General features: G+C 44.0%; 1 protein-coding gene across 1 annotated transcript in view; it reads left to right on the forward strand.

Annotated features, from left to right (window-relative positions):
- Window positions 1-4,177: 4,177 nt before the first annotated feature.
- Window positions 4,178-18,299, forward strand: part of Klhl6 (kelch like family member 6) — a 39,977-nt gene continuing 25,855 nt past the window's right edge. The window contains exon 1 of the mRNA XM_057764831.1: window positions 4,178-4,503. Within this exon, the coding sequence (XP_057620814.1) occupies window positions 4,211-4,503 (293 nt within the window). The 5' untranslated portion in view covers window positions 4,178-4,210. The remainder of the gene's footprint in view (window positions 4,504-18,299) is intronic.

Raw genomic sequence — 18,299 nt, forward strand, 5'->3', positions numbered from 1 at the left:
TCTTCTATTTTTGTGTCTGTAAGGGAGAGAGGTAAGGAGGTAAAGAGGGCAGTTTTTAGTCTCATGTTTATAATTTGAGAGATTATGGGATACAAGTTACCATGAAGAGGACTGGGTTGTGTGTTCTATATTTTCTTTAACCTTACCAGAGGATATAGTTAGAATCATTGTTATGGTTGGATCTGAAAATTCACCCCATAATCCTATGTTTTGAATGCATATTTTTCAGCTGCCAGGTGTTATTTGGGAGACTATGGAACTTTGTGAGGTACAACCTAATTGGTATAAGTAGGCTATTTAGGGTAGGCAACTGAAGGTTATAACTCTGTTTCCGATGTCCTCTCTGCTTCCTGATCCACCATCATGTGGACAGCATATGCCACATGATGTTAATGTTGTAGAGTGGCTCACTATCCAATGCAATTCCTGCCATAATGGTCAGGAAATCCTGAAGCAAAATAAATCTTTTGTTTCTTAAGTATCAGATATTGTGATTAGAATGATGAAGATATAACTGATACAGAAAGTTGATACCAGGAGTAGGGTTATCGTTTTGGCTAAATCTGAGCATGTGTTTCTTAGGCCCTTGGAACTGGTTTGTAGAAGGAAGATGGAAAAGTATGAAGATGTGTGTTAGTGAAGCCCTGAAATGTAGGAAGGATGTTTACAGGGAGATTTGGTAGGACTTTGGAGATGAGAATACCGACTCATACGGATAGTGAAAATTACACCCAGGAAGCTTCAGATTAAAATAATTCAATGGAAATAGGGCCAGATTATCTTCATGTAACATTCTGAGATAGGATTTGTCTACAATTTGTCCTACCTTGAGTCCCTACCCTGACTTCCCTTAGTGATGGACAGTGATCTAAATGTATCCTTATGATATCATTGAGCTCCCCCATGAAGTGTGGATTCCATCTGATTTATGGTGGCTCACTTCTACAATCTTGGCACTTGGGAGGCAGAGGCAGGAGAAGCAATAGTAAGTTCCAGGCCAGCTTGGGTGCAGAGTGGGATCTTATGTTAAAAAGCTATATGCTGGAGAGATGGTTTAGTGGTAAAGGACATGCATTGCTCTTACAGAGGACCTGGATTCATTTCCCAGCACCCACATAGAGGCTACAATGGCCTGTAACTCTTGTTCCGGGGATATGATGCCTCCCTGGACACTGCATACATGTGGTACATAGACATATATATACAGGCCAAAACACCCATTCACATAAAATAATGTGTGAATAATTTAAAAATGTAAATTTTTAAAATGTAAAAACTATTAACTACAGAGGGTCAAAGTTACTTCCAATGTGATATAGGCTGTTGCCATTGCTCTTGGTTTCCTCGCAGAACTTGGAGGTAAGACCGTATTACTAAAGACAAAACAGACTTCAGACACAGGGCTTGGAGGACTAGAGCTAGAATTAAACTGGAAGCCTCCTTCTTGAAGACTGACTTTCCTAGTACTCAAAGGTGCTATGTGATCTGCCAATGGAGAAATCAACCAGTCTGACCCAGCTGTAAAGCCTGCACTACAACAATGACCAGAATAGCAAGATGTCTTCAAAGGTGCAAAAATGGCACTCCTGTCTTAGGAGTAACCAATGACTATCTAACTGAGTCTTGATCAATAGGCGGGAATTCATGCCTGGTACTATACACCCAGCCAACTGTCCATGGTTGGTGGCACCATAGCCCCTAAGAGAACTTATTACTATCACTTTCCTGAATTTAAAAGTGCTTAGCCTTATACCCACAGGAAAGTGTAACTCTCACCCTTCATCAGATAAGCTTCTCTTTGCAGCAGATGTGGACCATCACAGAAATGTATAATGGTCAAAATGCAGGAACTCAAATCAGGGAACATCCTGGAAGAGGAGGGTAGAAATATTGTAAGAGCCAGAGGACCAGGGCATCTGCTGAGAGATAGTGTCTTCTAATATGATAGGGAAGCCGTACCCATGAAATTGTAACAATATGGTTTCCTAAACAAAACCAGCAAAGTGACAGCGCCAGTTAGCATGCCAGTACGAATGGAGGATTTATGTCCTAGTTACTTTTCTGTTGCTGTGATGACACCGTGACCAAGGCAACTTACAGAAAGAAGAACAGTTTATTGTGGTCTTATAGTTTCATCAGTTTCACAGGGTTAGAGTTCATGATTATCATGGTAGGAGGCAGGCAGCAGGCAGGTATGACACGAGAGAGAGAGAGAGAGAGAGACAGAGAGAGAGAGAGAGAGAGAGAGAGAGAGAGAGAGAGAGAGAGCACACTCACTAACTGGGAATGGCATGGACTTTTGAAACCTCAAAGCCCTTCTCCAGTGATACTTCTTCCAACAAGGCCACACCTCCAAACCCTTCCTAATCAGTTACACCAATTGGGACCAAGCATTGAAATATACGAGCCTATGGGGGTCATTCTCATTCACACCTCTACCACTCTACCCATAGATGAAGAGCTAAAAAAAAGTAATTAATGGCTGCTGAAAGGAAAAATCAGTCTCCTCTAGGAACAAGACCCTCGATAAGTTATCCAATCCCAAACCATCAGCCCTAAACACACACACACACACACACACACACACACACACACACACACACACACACGCATTAGTAAATGGACCCGGCAGGCTGTACTTATATGATACAGTAGTTATACATGAAAGTCTAAACAGAAAATACTTAAATAAAAAATCAAAGTCAAAAGTAGCAACGGCAACAAGTGTGAGGCTCCACAGTACTTTCTTCCACTGAGATTCTTGTTGCTAAAGCCGTGGAAGCCCAAAGCATTAACCCGTGTGAGAGCTCCAGGTCACAAACAAGCTTTGGAGGATTATCAAAGACCTTCATGTCAGGAGCAGCCGTCCAAAGAGAACAAAGATAGTCCAGCAGAACTGGAACTCCTGCAGAGGGTTCCAGGCACTGTGCACCAGGACAGAGGACAACACGGAAGCTACTTTGATCAGGTGTACAGGAGCACGGCATCAATGGGAGGCAATCTCTGCGAGTCTCTCTGTGGGAGACACAGACTTCAGGTCAACTCAAACCTGAAGTTCAGCCTTTGTTGTCTCTTGTGTTGGAGGAAACGTTTTTATTTTAGTTATTAGGAAATTTACTTCAAAAACAATTCTTCAGCATACACATAATTTTACCATTTATTGAAGGTTAAAGCAAATTCGCACACTGATATTTATATTCTTGTTTTACGTAAGAAACCCCTTCTTTTATTTATGGGGTGCACATATCTGCCACGGTGCGCTTGTGGAGGTCGGAGATCAGGTTGTAGGAGTCGGTTCTCTTGGAGGGAACAGGTTTTGGAGGCAAGCAGAATGGGCCCTGGCACTCCTCTGAGTAAAGCTTTAGTTTTCTTAGCTGTAAAACAAGAAGTTTCTCACTAATACTATTGCATTTCGATAAAGGCTAACATGCATTAAGTCACATAAAACCCTAGGATAGTGAGATTTTAATAAATTACAATTACTGAGAAATGTAGGCCTGCCAAAATAATGAGAACACTCCATGATCTACTATTGAATACATGGTTGGCCAGTGTTGGGTAAGAGCAGGCCAAACTGAGACTTGCTAGGGCTATCAGGTGTTGACCTACCCTAAGGTAAGAGATGAGACCCTGGGGTTGAGGTTTCTGGAAGCTATTTCTCCTCTTTTTCTCATAGAGGATGTTCAAATCAGGAGATGCTTGTTTGGTGTGGGAGGTGTTGATGGCTGTCATGACAATGTCACCTCCCTAAACTGGGACAATGGCGCATAAGATGTGCGGTGCTGACTGAAAGGAGATTGTTAGGTTTCAAAGGGTCTCAGGCAGTGGGAGACGGAAAAGATCACCTGCCCATTCTCAGTGACATCTTGGGTTATGGAAGCACCAGGTAATAACCAGACCCAGAGGCTTGCTGCCCATGGGTGCGAGGCAAGGATGACTAAACTGTACTCCCAGGAGATTCTGAGAAGCTGCCTTTCTCTCCTGTCCCACACATCCACTCGAAGAGATTCCTAGCCCTGTGACAATCCACAGAAAGAAGAAGAGGAGGAGTTGCTGCTGGCGTTTGTAGTAACAGGATGAGAAAGTGTGAGACTTCCTGTTATGTATGTGTGACAGCTGGTGATAAGTGGAGGGGCCCGCGCAGGAAATCCGCTCAGCTTCTGCAGTGTGACCTCCCCGAAACTTGGCAGCTCCTTTAGTCTGGACGTCGATGGCAGGACAAAGAGGCGCCTGCACCATGAGTGATGACGAAGTGGTAGAGAGGAGCTTGGAAGGCCCCTCAGCACTCACTACGGACAAGTCCTCCCAGAAAAGGGGGGACTTGGTGGAAATATTAAATGGGGAGAAGGTAAAATTTGATGACTCGAGACTTTCCTTAATTCTTCAGAACGGCCTGGAGACCCTCCGAGAGGAAAACGCTCTGACAGATGTCATCTTGTGTGTGGACATTCAGGAATTTTCTTGCCATCGTGTGGTGCTTGCTGCAGCCAGCAACTATTTCAGGTCAGCCTGCCTTGAATCAAAGTCAAACTGCATGCATGCTGCGGGAAAGTACCTGTAGATGTGAGAGCTAAACCTAATCTGCTTACTGTTACATTTATGGTTATTTATTATTGTAATATATAGGATATGTTACATATTATATCTTATATTACATTCTATATTATATAAAATGTAAATATGTATGTATATATACTAAGACTTGTGTGCCCAACTAAAATAGAAGAAAGGAAACTATCAAAGTTTAGATTTTGGATTTAGGCCATGTTATAAGAGAAATTGGGACCCTTTAGAAGCAGGGCTTATTTATTACAGTAAACTTTACATATATAAGTATGTTCTTGATTTTAAGGATGTGAAATTACTTAAGTCAGGGAGATTTTTTTCCCAATCTATTCCCTTATTTTGACTAATGTGTTAGGAACATGGTGTTGTCTTTGTTCATCAGTGGAGGTAGAGAAAAAGGATGTGGCCTCGCTCTTGAAGTTATCAGATGACTTGCTAAAATTCAGGGCTTCTGTTGTGCAAGGAGAGGTAGGAAGGCTAAATAATACAGTAAGTCTCTGTGTGTGAAAGGCTCCTGGCTGTCATAGTGGGAGACCTGGGGCCACAAGACCTGTTTCCATTTCACTTGGACCCTTTCTGGCTGTGAGGTTTTAGGCAAATTTCCTTGGTACCCTTGAGTTTCAGTGTGTGAACTGGAAGATGGGTTCAGTGACTGTTTCTCTTGTCGTTGTTGTAAGGGTCCTTCTAGTGAAAGGTCTTACACGGTGCCTGGCAGATACATTTGCTCAAAGCGGCTTTGTGGAAACCCCCTATGAATACAGCCGGATCAGCATTGTCCACACGAGTGTGGGCATGACAGGGAATCAGTGTTTAAGGGTGGTGTAGATGAGGGAGGTACTTTGGAAACTGGAGGGTGGAAGAATCACTTTGTTTATCTTAGTGAGATTTTCCTACCTTTCAGTTCTGATTGAGGATTTTAAGAGATTATCGTAGAAAGTATATTTATATATATAACAATATTTTATTTGGAATAGCTCCCATGTATTGACAAGGCAAGGGGCAAGGGGCTATGCTGATTTGAAGGAAGTCATGCCTGCTCTGCACCACAAACAATGGTCGCCGGTTTCACTCGGCAGTGGCATGATGAAGGTAACAGATGCCCCCTTTTCGGATGAGGAAATGCAAGCCACACTTTATGTACCTGGCTGTTGCTGGAGCAAGGATGCCACACATTCTGAAAGTATTTGCTTTAACTGCAGTACTGCTGCTAAGTTTGGAGCATCTTTCTACGGGCATCATTCTACGGACAGCATCCCTAGGTGAAATGCAAGCACAGTCATGAAAACGGGTTGACACAGCACGCTGCTTAGCCTGCCACTGTGCTGGCAACTAGCTTTCCACTTAGGAGTGAAGGAAATCCAGTTTGCCTCAGTGCCCTGGGTACTTGTTTTCAGTTTATTCTTTTTCCTTTGAGTCACTGAAAAACTGCTGTCATTGGTTATTAATATTAAAACTGTGTTTGCCTGCTCATGAGACAGGACTACTGGCTCTCTGCCCTTGAGACATCACTTTGTTTTGGTCCTTGGGTTTCTCCTCATAAGCAGAGGTGCCTCAGCTCAGATCTTCTACCCTTGCTGATGTAGAAAACACTCTTCTGGTCCTCAGGGCAAGTGGTGGTGGTGAGACGTTGAAGCACACGTGGGTGCGAGTGTCTGCCTGTGGACGGAGACTTTCTAGCCAAATTGCTTGATCTTATTTTTTCTTTAGATTGACATCTAGGTATTTCCAACATAGTTTTCTTCCTATAATGGGTACAGTTCTGGAGATAGGACTCTGTGTTTGTTGAACAATTGTGTGGGATGGGCCCAATGTCACACGCACCTAGTCCATTTAATGTGCACAACAACCTAATGAGGTGGGATATTGGGCTCATCTTACAGATGAGCGAATGAAGTCTAGGATGCCTTTAATTTAAAAAAAAAAATTAGCCAACTTGTGTCCTATGACCAAGGACCCACACTAGGTCTGACAGTGACTCACTGACTCTTTGCTGTTTCTAAGATTTTGTAAGGAGTGAATTATCTGTCATTGTCTTCACACCACAGCAGATGGAAATCAGCAGTCTCTGTGGTACAGTGTAGGCATCACTTCCCTAAGATGCAGCCCCTTGCCTTGTCAATATATCAGAGCTGTTTCGCCCACAGCAACCTGCTGGTCCTGTTTAACACACACACACACACACACACACACACACACAAAACTAGTTGCAAGAATTTAATTGTATGCCCAAAGAATGATAGGGTAAGAATGTGTCAGCCAAACAGGGACAATATTAGTCACTCAGACAGTGAATTTCCCTTTGTGGATCTATTTTAAAGTCTGGGGAGGAATGAGGAAGTTGGAGAAAAATACGTTTTGTTGAGACCGAGACATGAACAAAGGATGGTAAACCTTAAAAGTTAGCCCATCGGCTTCATAGAATCTGGGAGGAATTACTCGAGTTCAAAGGCTTAGCGCCCTTATCTATAGTTAAAGATTTCAGGTCTACATCTACTAGTGAGCTATCGTGGAATGTAAATAATACAATTTATTTATTAATCTGTTTGCCTAAAAACACATCTTGTGTGGCAGTAAGTCAGATTTCCTACTTTTGTGATCAGAAATGGTCTCTGGCTTATTTGAAAAGAGAAATTTACGTGTGTGGTGGTATGGGCTTGGAAAATCCCCTCCCAAGAAGTATAGAGAAGCAGACTCAGAAAAGAGACAGGTGCAAGGCAGGTCAGGCTGTAGTCCAGGTCTCAGCCACTGAGCCTGGGTCAGAAGCCCAGCTGCTACGGAATCTTGAAGGGGACAGCATGGACTGTCAACTCCCTCCTTGTTCTGTGCCCATTCCTGAAAACTGGAACTCACTGGTGCTTCTGTTTCTTCTACACAAATAGGCTTTCGTGTGTCCTTGCTTCTCTGTCTCCCCAAGCCAAAGGTTACAGCTCTGATTGTTTGCTGGGACAGGAGCTGGGAAGGAACATCAAGCCTTTCAACCTAGTAGAGCAGAGGCTCCTGCCACATGCCCACTCAGAAGGGGGAATTTTCCATGCTTATGGAGGGTCCAGTACCCCAATGACTTCTGTGGCCCCGAATTAGATGAAGAATAACTGCTATGCTCTGACTCTTGTCTCACAGGTGATGGCTGTGTAACTTAAGGTCCCCGCAGGCAAAATGGCAACCATTCACACTGTTTTTCGTCCTTTCCCCATCTTCTGTGAAAACAGACTGACCTGCCTATGGTAGCATACACCTTTAATTCCAACACTTGAGAGGCAGAAGCTGGCAGATCTCTGTGAGGCCAGTCTAATCTGCGTAGGAGTTCCAGGCCAGCCAGTGAAACAGAGTGAGCTATGTGAAGGCAGTGACTTCCTTATTCATTCCTGTGTCCTTGGTGCCACTTGCAGTAACTGATTTTTTAGGAGGATATATATATATATTCAGAGTCAATAAAACCTGGATAGTCCTCCTACAGTTGACTCACTGGTTAAGTAGAAGTTCTCATAAGATTGGGAGGCAGTGTATGCTTTAGAAAAGGGAAGGATGATGAAGTTCAGTCATCATAGGAAAAATTAGAAGGAGCATTTAAAATCCAAAATGCAAGCCTGGGAGACAGCTCAGTGGGTCACATGCTTATTGTGCAAGCAGGACTCAAGTTCAGATCCCTAGCATTCATGTTAAAATCTAGGCATAGCAGTGCAAACCTATAATCCCGTCCTGGGAAGTAGAGACAGCCTAGCCACTCAGTGAGCTCCACATTCAGCGACAGATTCTGACTCAAAACATATGATGGGGAGCAACAGAGAAAGACAGCCATGTCCACCTCTGGCCTCTATACATGTATACATGGGTCTGTTTTCTTAAACACACACACATGCCCCAAATCCAAAATGGTTCAGAATAGTATAGTGTCAATTCGTCCCTCATATAACCATGTGGACATAGGTATGCTATGCCCATATAGTGATTCTAGCAGCACTAGTTTAGACTAGGAGGTGTGTGTGGGGGGCGTGGGGTAGGGTGTTGGGACAGAGTGGGCGGTAGTATTATAGTCCATGCAAAAGATGAATAAGTTTCTTTGGTATTTTCCTAAATAAAATGGACCCATACCCATATCTAGTGTCTAGGGCATATGGAATTATGAATCATTAAATCAAGAACCAGAGTGTTGGTGTGATGCCTCAGCATAGATGCTTGTCTCCAAGCCTGAGGACCTGAGTTCCCACTGTAGAAAGAGGGAGCTCCTTCAGGTTGTCCCCTCACCTCCCACATGGCCATGACATGCACATGTGTCCATAAACACACATATATGCAACAAATAAACGTGGCAAAAAGAATTTTTTTATAAAGAACAAGAAGTCTAGTTGCTTAGTTCTGGGTATTTTTCATGCAGTTTTTCAATTAAAAAAAGCACAACAGAGAAATATTTCCCATGGGTGTGCAAGCAGTCCTTTGTAAAAGCACTGTGTGAGCCCTGGGCAGCGTGACGGTGGACAGCTAGTCCCTGAGAAGAGCTGACTGTGTGTGACACCTGAGCTTTTCATAGATGGGCCTGCAGCCCCATCTACCATGCTCACATTAGTCAGCATGGTTTCTTGGGTTTTGCTTGTTTGTTTGTTCTGGTGGGTGGGTTGGCGGGTGTTGCTTTGTTTTGTTTGATTTTGGTTCCAAGGGATGGAAACTCAAATGAAATTGGCTCTAATGTATAGCTATATCATAGAAAGACTGGGGTGCAGCAGAGAACAAGGAGAAGGCCAGGCCTGCAGTGCAGTTGGATGCTCACTCACTGTCACTCCCTCCCACTCCCTCTCACTCCCTCCTTCTTACTCCCTCCCACTCCCTCCCACTCCCTCTCTCTCCCTCTTATTGGCTGCACCTTCACTCACTCTCCACTTCTGCCACATGGTTGACATTTGCTTTTTGGTAGATTTGAGACTCATTTCTTGCAGCTTTGGCTCCAGAGGGAACTTAAGAGATTTTCTCTACTTTTAGTATAAAGAACCTTGGGAAAGATGCCTATTGGCCTAGATCCACTCAGTTATGATTCCTAGACCAATCTCCATGTCAAGGAATAAGGGCACAATGATTAGCCTAACTTAGGAGGTTAGCCAAAGAAGTAGGTGTGTGTGTGCGTGGGTGTGTGCGTGTGTGTGTGTGTGTGTGGGGGGGGAGAATCTAAAAGCAAGTGTCTCCACAGACCACATTAACCGTGTTGTCTGAGTGAATCTTGGGTAGGGGAGACACTCAACAAACAGAAAAACAAATTAATGTGCATTAAAGACAGATAGTAAATTCTGCTTTACTTCCTTTTACTGGCCAATTTACTGTAACTTTTTATTTGCTTTGGCTGTCTGGAAACTCATGCATTAATTAACATAACATCAATTTCAGTGAAAAGACCATACTAATTACATGACTGATATACTACTATGACTTTAAAACATGATAAAACTGAAAACTAACAGTTTGCATGAGGGATCTATAAAAAATGATAGACACAATGATCCATGCCTGTGTCAAATAAAAGCTTACCAGATTTGTGGGATCCTTAATTGTATAGAGTAAGTCTGATTATCTGGGACATTTTAGTTTCGGAGGCATCCGGAGAGGGTCAGAACTCTGTGACTATCCTAGAAAGAGGGATCAGTAGACAAGGACACACACACGGACACAGGCACACACGCGCGTGCGTGTGTGCGCACACACACACGGACACACAGAGAGACATACACAGCAGCACGTACAAACAAGGAAGATGAGGAAAGGGTAGTGTCAATTTGTAGCTGCATCCTAAGACTCAGGGTGGCGTATTAGGTTGATAGACCTGCAGTGGACCTGGAGCTGGCGGGAAGAACCATCTGGAGAGGTAGCATGCACACACACATGCAAATCGCTGGGAGAAGTAGAGTAGATGTGCATGCAGTTCAGCACGGCTGCGAAACTACTAGGGTCAGAGCATGAAAGGTTTTGTTATGACTGGCTAAAGAGTGGAATGTATCTGACCAGCAGAAGGACGCCATGGAGGAGTATTAGAGAATAAAAAAATGGCACGATTTGATATCTGTGAAAATACCGTATTGGGCTGTAAGGAGGGAGAGCCTCATCAGAGAGACTCTCTAGAAGTTCCAGTGGAAAAGTTACGGTGTAGTTGGGCATGGTGAAATGGGTGTTTGGGAGGTAGAAGCAGGAGGATCCGGAATAGGAGGCTGTTCTGAGCCGCATGGCAAGATGTTGTCTTAAGAAGAGAGGTTACAGTGAGAGTGATGTAGGCTGGGATGAAGGATGAAGGCAGAGGCAGTAGGAGGTAATCTCAGGTAACCTTCACTCCTCTCTGATAGCAGCCAGACCACAGACATCCCCTGGCAGCTACCACTGCCTAGGAGGAGACAGCGCAGAGCAGGGAGGACAGGGAGGTAACCAAGCTGACATAATGCTCTCCTGCAGACGGCTCTGAGTTTACAGATTGGGAAGGGACGGATAAGACAGGTGCTCTTGCCAGTCCTTCACCTGCCCACCCATCTCATTTAGAGACAAGGTCAGAAGTAAAACAAGTTCAAAGTATCTTGCCCGCCCCCAATCCAAAAAACATGGATTAATTAGGGCTGGGGAGATGGTGCTTGTTGCTCTTACAGAGGATGTAGGTTTAGTTCTCAGAACCCACATGGTAGCTCACAGCCACCTATAACTCCATTTCCAGGGGATCTGATCCCCTCTTCTGACCTTCTCAGGCACCAGGCACACCCATGATATACACACATGCAGGAAGTAGTCATACACAGAAAATAAAAATCAATAAGTTGTGATAAAATTAAATAGGAAGCATGGGTTGTTCCTGCTGTTTCAGGCAGGTACGATTTCTACGTTAACCAGCAGCAGCACAATAAGCCTCTCCGAGAGCAGCGTTCATCTGTGGATGTGAACACGAGAATTTAGAAGGCGCTTTGACATGACCATTCAGCAAAACAATAGTTGTAGTTTCCCTCCGGGGCCCAGGATCTTAGTCTATATCACAGAAAAGGAGGTGGCAAGATTCTGAGAGGCAGAGGAAGGGCAGATGCGCAGCACAAGGATGGCTTCGGACACCGTAACCCTGGCGCTCATGAGCTCACCGTAGCTCTTGTCTGCCCAGGAGTGGGCTCAACAGTGCATGATCATAGATGAGGGGTGTGGGAGGGGCCTCTAGGCCCAGCCTTCCCTGGGGTTATTGACAGTTAGTGGTTGCTGGAGGGGATGCCACTGATAAATTGCCCATATTCCAGCAGATAACTGCTCCCCATATACACACTTGTGAAAGCAGCTCTAGCTAACTCAGTGGGTCACACACAGGAAGGAAACTTAAAACTAGCTTGGGAATAAAGAGATTTCAACATGAGAAGGAGAGGGCTGAGATAGGGGAAGGGGTATGTGTGAAAATGACCGAAATCTATTTGATGCATGTGTTAACGGTGAAAGAATTATAAACCGTGGATTATTCAAAGTTGCAACTTCTTATTCTAGATTAAGGATCTGCACAGTTGTTCTGTAAGGGGCCCTGAAGTGCATGCTTTAAGCTTTGGGCTCATGTGATCTCTGTGCCAGTTGCTGGACACATAAATTAATGGGTGTTGCTGACGCTTTGTTCACAGAAACGGGGTGGATGCCGTTGTCCCCCTCCTTGGATGTGGTTGACTGGCCTCTCAACCCAGTTGTGTGATTTAAATAACGACTTAGCAGCTCTAGAAACTGCCTCCCCGTAAACAACTTCTTTCTTTCTGTGTCGTCTTTAACTATCGATGGTGTTTCAGTGTCAGGAGAGACACACTGACGTCAGGACAACCATCGTGGTTAAGAAAACGCTGTGCTCACTCTGGTATCATTTTTCTACTCTGTCATCTCCTCTTTGCACATGTGACTCTTTGTTTCAGATATCAGTTGCCCAGAATTCTCCTGTGCAGAAGCCTAGCTTTATATTTCCTTATACCTACCACTGTAAGTAATCCTACTGTTGTTTTTAATGCTTATTTTCTTTTACATAAATAGGTCAGATTTGTGAAGGCAAATCTGGGAAAAATAAGAAATATTAAAGACTGATGAATACATATTGAGCTCTAAATTTACAGAAAAAAATACCTAGAAGTCTTTTATTAACATTTAAATGTGCTGTCCCGTCTTTCTTCCAGGTATAGATGCTAAGAAGTCATTGTTCTTGTACCATATATTATCACTTATTCTTTATGTCCAATTCAATTACGTAGTGTAAGCATTTCCTCTGGTATTCTATACTTGCTAGGCATAGTTATTTCTTTCAAACTGTGGATATATTGCAATTCACTTACTACTTAATTATGAACACTATCATAATTATTCTCACAGGTTTTTGTATAAAGTTAGATATTTTGAAATTGGAACAAAATGAGTAGTTTTCATCTCAAGGGGACAAAAGGTATTTGTCCATTCTGGAGGCTAATATGAGAGATCATGGGCCAGGAGCGCAACTTCTGGTTCTCCCTGAATACCGTGTTCCAATGAGGTAGCAATGGCATGAAGCTTCTACAGAAACAGAACAAAGAAAGTAAGAGATCAACATGCTTGGTGAACATTGGTGGGTGTGCTGGATCAGTGGGGTGTTAGCAAAGTGAGAAACCCCAGCTACAGGCCCCAGACGTTATCTGAGAGCATTCTTCGCCTTTTTGTTGGTGAGAGTTAGTGTTTGGTTGGTGCATTCCAGAGATTACCTAAGAGTTAGGTCACAAAGACTTAGGTCACACGCAGAAGAGGGCAATAAACGACTTTAAGGGCACTAATGATGGCTTAACATAATTTGAGACTCAACACATCCAAACTCCCCCCTCACTGGTGCTCAAATCATTCAGTTGGCCTTTGTAGTCACAGCTTTTTTCCCCCCAGGAGTTCTCATTTACACAGGCATGGAACTATGGACTCAAATTATGTAAATAGTTTGAAAACAAATGAAGAATATGGCCCGATTGCTCTGAAAAACTTGCCTGCTCCCAGGCGTGCAGACAAGGTATCCAGAGGCTTCTGCGAGTGTCTCCTCCTCTTCAGTAGCACTGAAAGCTGCATTGCAACCACCTTGCAGGAAGCACCACAGCTGTTATTACACTCTGTGCCCTATGCCATCTAGACCAGCGTAGGCTTTGGGGGTGCTGCCCTTTGAGCTTTAAAGAGTTATCTATGAGAGAGGACTGGAAGTAGAGAATTCTTTCCCTGGGTACTGATGAAGTCTGCATTCAGGGGCAAAGGCTGACAAGTACCCTAGGTGCTGGTTTGATGCCCTAGCCTTGGCACCTGTGCACTAGATGCCTGTGTATAAATCTTTCCCTTCCCCATCTTCCCCTTCCTCCTTCTCTGGTTTTGCTCTTGTTCTCTGGAAGTAGTGCTCAGCTTTGTCCTTTTACCCTCTGCCTTCTGTATCATGGACAGCCAAATGTCAGGTTTGTGGTCCAGGTCAGTCTGGAAGTTGGCAGAGGGAGCACTCTGGAACATGCATAGGACCAGCATCCTGCTCCACAGTAGGGATAATCTGCTTCTGGTAGATCCTCCACGTGTCAATATCTTGGGATGAAGATGGGGACCGAAGTACATGTGCAGGATTCTAAGACCAGGGAATGCTCAGTCAGGTCAGAGGCTGATCTGAAATTTCTTGATAATGACCTGTCCACCATGGAGTGCCGTCACAGGGTCCTGGGTGAGTTGGGATGGGACATGTTCAGAAGAGAAAGAAAATGGCATGGGATGCCTAGGCTCAGACTGTGGCTGTGGGCAGTAAGCACCAACGCTCACCGTTTCTCATCTAATAAGGTGGTAACAACTCCAAGTAGACCTCAAGGAACTGGTCTGGGAGGCAAATGGCATTCGGTTAGGGCAGCGGTTCTCAACCTTCCTAATGCTGCCACCCTTGAACACAGTTTCTCATGTGATAACCCTAACCATAAAATTATTTTTGTTACTAACTGTAATTTTGTGACTGTTATGAATCATCATGTAAAAATCTGTGGTTTCCTGTGGTCCAGTTGACCCCTATGAGATGTCTTGAACCACAGATCGAGAACCACTGGGCTGGGGCAGCCGGGCTTCATTTCCAGTGGGAAGTATGAGGCACAAACCCAAAGGCAAACCGAGTCAAGTGATAACCACCATGTGTGTAACATGGGAGCTCTGACAAGAGAGTGCAGGAGGTCTGATTCCGAGCATAATTGACCATACAGTTCTCATCACACATATCTGTGTAAGGTCATGACAATCATTTATGCTCATGGTACTCAGAGTGTGGGAGCGTGTGTGGAGGTAGGATGGAGTAGCTAGGTCTTCTTGTCCTAGACTATCCATGTGGGTGAGTATCTTTTCATCCCTCTGTCCATCCACCTCTGCATCTGGCTATTATTAAAAATGCTTGCTGTGGCATTTCTAAAAGAATAAAATGTACTCACTCATTTTTGCTTTAAAAGCCTAGATGCATTGCTTTCAGGTACAGATGAATACCTGTGCTCAATTTAATCTCTCTTTGTGCATCTCTCTCTGTGTCTCTCCTCTCCTTCTTCTCCCCTTCTCTCTCCTCTTCCCTCATCTGTTGGATAGAGACAAGGAGGTCACAAGTATCATTGAACTTTCATTTCAACAATTTCAATGGGAAGCAAACTTCTCGTAGTAGTATCTCCCCAGAAAGTTCTAAAACTGGCTCTGCTCGGACCTGTGCTCAGCCATAACTAACTAGGGCTTGGGGGATGTACCATATAAGTTGGATCATGTTCTCCACTGGCCTAAGAAGTGAGGCTAGCTCCACACAGACATTCAAGATAGTGCGCGAGGAGGGGTAGCTCACTGTGGGAAGCCGGAGTGTTCCTACTAAATAGGGTAAGAATAATACTGAGCAAGAAAACAAGAATGGCCATTACATGTGTGGCTGGATCATCACTGGGTCCTGGGCACAAGTATTTATTGTTATGTTCTATTGGGCCCGATCTCGTAGGTCAGAATAAGCCTTTCTGCCATAAATTTGGATGATTAGAATTCCACCGCTTGCCAAGTCACTACTGATACCCTAGTGGAGTTTTGAGGGTTCTGAATGCACACTAAGCAAGTCAGCTTCTGCTTCCCCAAAGCCGTGTGTAGTGGCTGAGGCTTAGTAAACATGAGCCAGAAAGTTGGCAAACAGAAGTTCTGTAAAGGCTTGATGCTATTTAAAGTCGGTGGAAGAAATTCTCAGTTTTAAGCTCCTCTATCACTTTAGTTCAAATGCTTGTTCAATGGTTGGAGGTGTTAAACACCCACTTCAAGCTTAAGAGAGAAATGTGGGCTCTGTTTATGAGGTATGTGTCTGAAGTAGAAAGAAAGAAGTCTATGTACTCCCAAATGCTCCTCTGAAGGTACATGTTACTTCTCTTCTCTTCTCTTCTCTTCTCTTCTCTTCTCTTCTCTTCTCTTCTCTTCTCTTCTCTTCTCTTCTCTTCTCCTTTCCTCTCCTCTTCTTTTCTTTTCTTTTGTTATATAACAAATACCCGAGGCTGGGAACTTTAAGAAGAAAGGGTTATGTAGTTCAGGAGGTTCAACAAGATGATGCTAGCATTGACCTGGCTCTGACCTTGATGGAGTCAGAATCACTTAATAGGTAATATTATGGTGGGAATGTATAGGAGAGCAAGGTCCCATGGTGAGATCAGAAGCCAGAGAGCATGGGGGTGGGACCCGTCTTCCTCTTCCAAATAACCCTCTTTGAACAACTACGCAGGGTCCTATGAGAACCACATTGGTTCTTCTGTTGGTAGTGCCCTAACAGCCCAATGCCTTGTGTTAGGTGCTCAGTGTTTCAAAGGTCCCAGCACTTCTACACTGCTATACTTGTGGACCAAGCTTAGAACACACAAGCCCCTGGGGAATAAGCCACAGTAGAAGGCACTCTCCCAGGTGTGAGAGATTTGCATGTTCACAACAGACAAGAACAGAATCGTGTGTTATTTATTATTAATAAGGCTGTTTATGGAAACTCTGAGCTCCAATGAACTGTGCTACCTGAGTGGAGGCTGCAGCACCTTCTCTGATAATATTAGCTAGAGACATAGAGGGTGGGCAAGGCCTGGCACTGAGAGCTTTCCATGCCGGGAGAGCTTGTTTCTTGTCCCTTTCCTTTGTGAAAGATCCCCAAGCCTGATGGAATCCCAGGAGCACTGGATCTCAAAAGATGGAAGGGAACCTTTAGTGCCCAAAAGGAATATCCAGGTGCATACCTGTCTGGGTCCTAGCTCCTTGTTTTCTTAACTTTGATCTGTATTACAACTTATTGTAAGGCGGGAGCCAAAGGGGCCTGTGTTAGGGGACTATTTATTTATTTATTTATTTATTGGTTCTTGTTTTGTACACACTGTGGTTTGAATGAGAATATCCCCAGAGGCTCAAAATTTTGAATTCTTGATACCACTTGGTGAAAGTGTTTGGAAAGAATTAGGAGACATGGCCTTGTTAGAGAACTTGTGTCACTGGGGGTGGGCTTTGAGGTTTCAGAAGCCCATGTCATTCCTCGTTAGCTTTCTCTCCCAGCTTTATGCTTGTGCATCAGGATGTAATGCCCCCAATTACTACCCAGGGCCATGCCTGCCTGCCCTGCTCCCTGCCATGATGGTCATGGACTCACTTCTGAAACTGTAAGCCCCCAATAAACTCTTTGTCTATAAATTGCCTTGTCACAGTGTGTTAACACAGCAATAGAAAGGTAAGCAGGACAGTAGCCTAGCCTGTCCGTTAATGCACGCTCCTCCAGTTTTAGCCTCTCATGCTGGGATCTTAGACACATGCTATCATGTTCAGATTAGGACAGTGGATTTTCAATTTTGTTTTGCCAAGGAATCATGAGAGCCAGCATAGGGTCTAATAAAATGCATCTAGCTAGCCCCATTACCAAAGATTTTTAATTCATTCGACTTGGGGTTGGTAAAATTCAGGATTCTCTTGACAGGCACACACAGTATTCATATGTACCTGGCCTTGGAGCTTACATTGTGACTCACCCTGTGAGGCTGTAGTACTTGAGGCAAAGGATGTCAACAGGATCCAGATATGGTAAGAGCTGACACAATAGGCTTTAGAGACTAACTGGAGATCGGAAACTGGACTGAGCTGTTTGCGTGCTTTCTTTGGTTAGAATTGGCTTAGGGAAAGAGCTGGAGAGATGGCTCAGCAGTTAGACCATTGGCTGCTCTTTCCAAGGACTTGTGTTTAATTTCCAGCACCCACACGGCTGCTCACAACCATCTCTAAGTCCAGTTACTTAGCGGTATCTAATACTCTCTTCTGACATACACAGGCTCTTCATGCACCTACTGTGCATCATGCGTGCAGGCAAGACACCCACACACATAAAATAAACGAATTCTTGTGAAAAATGAGATGAAAAATAAGAACTGGTTTGGGAAATGAAGATGGAAGGTTTTGGTACTTGCAGCTTAGAGTTTCTGGCTGCCATAGCCAGCAAATTCATGCTGTTTTCCAGCACAGTTGGATCTAGTGACTCCCTGATCCTTTGTGGTAGAAACTCCTCTGGCTACACTAGAACAATAACCCTTTCTTTTTTTAAAAATTGATTTTATTGAGCTATATATTTTTTTCTGCTCCCCTCCCTTCTTCTCCCCTCCACTTAAACCCTACCCCATGGTTCCCATGCTCCCAATTTACTCAGAAAATCTTGTCTTTTTCTACTTCCCATGTATATTAGATCTATGTATGTCTCTCTTGGGGTCCTCATTGTTGTCTAGGTTCTC

This window comes from Chionomys nivalis, chromosome 3 (genome assembly GCF_950005125.1).
Source record: "Chionomys nivalis chromosome 3, mChiNiv1.1, whole genome shotgun sequence".
Lineage (NCBI taxonomy): Eukaryota > Metazoa > Chordata > Mammalia > Rodentia > Cricetidae > Chionomys > Chionomys nivalis.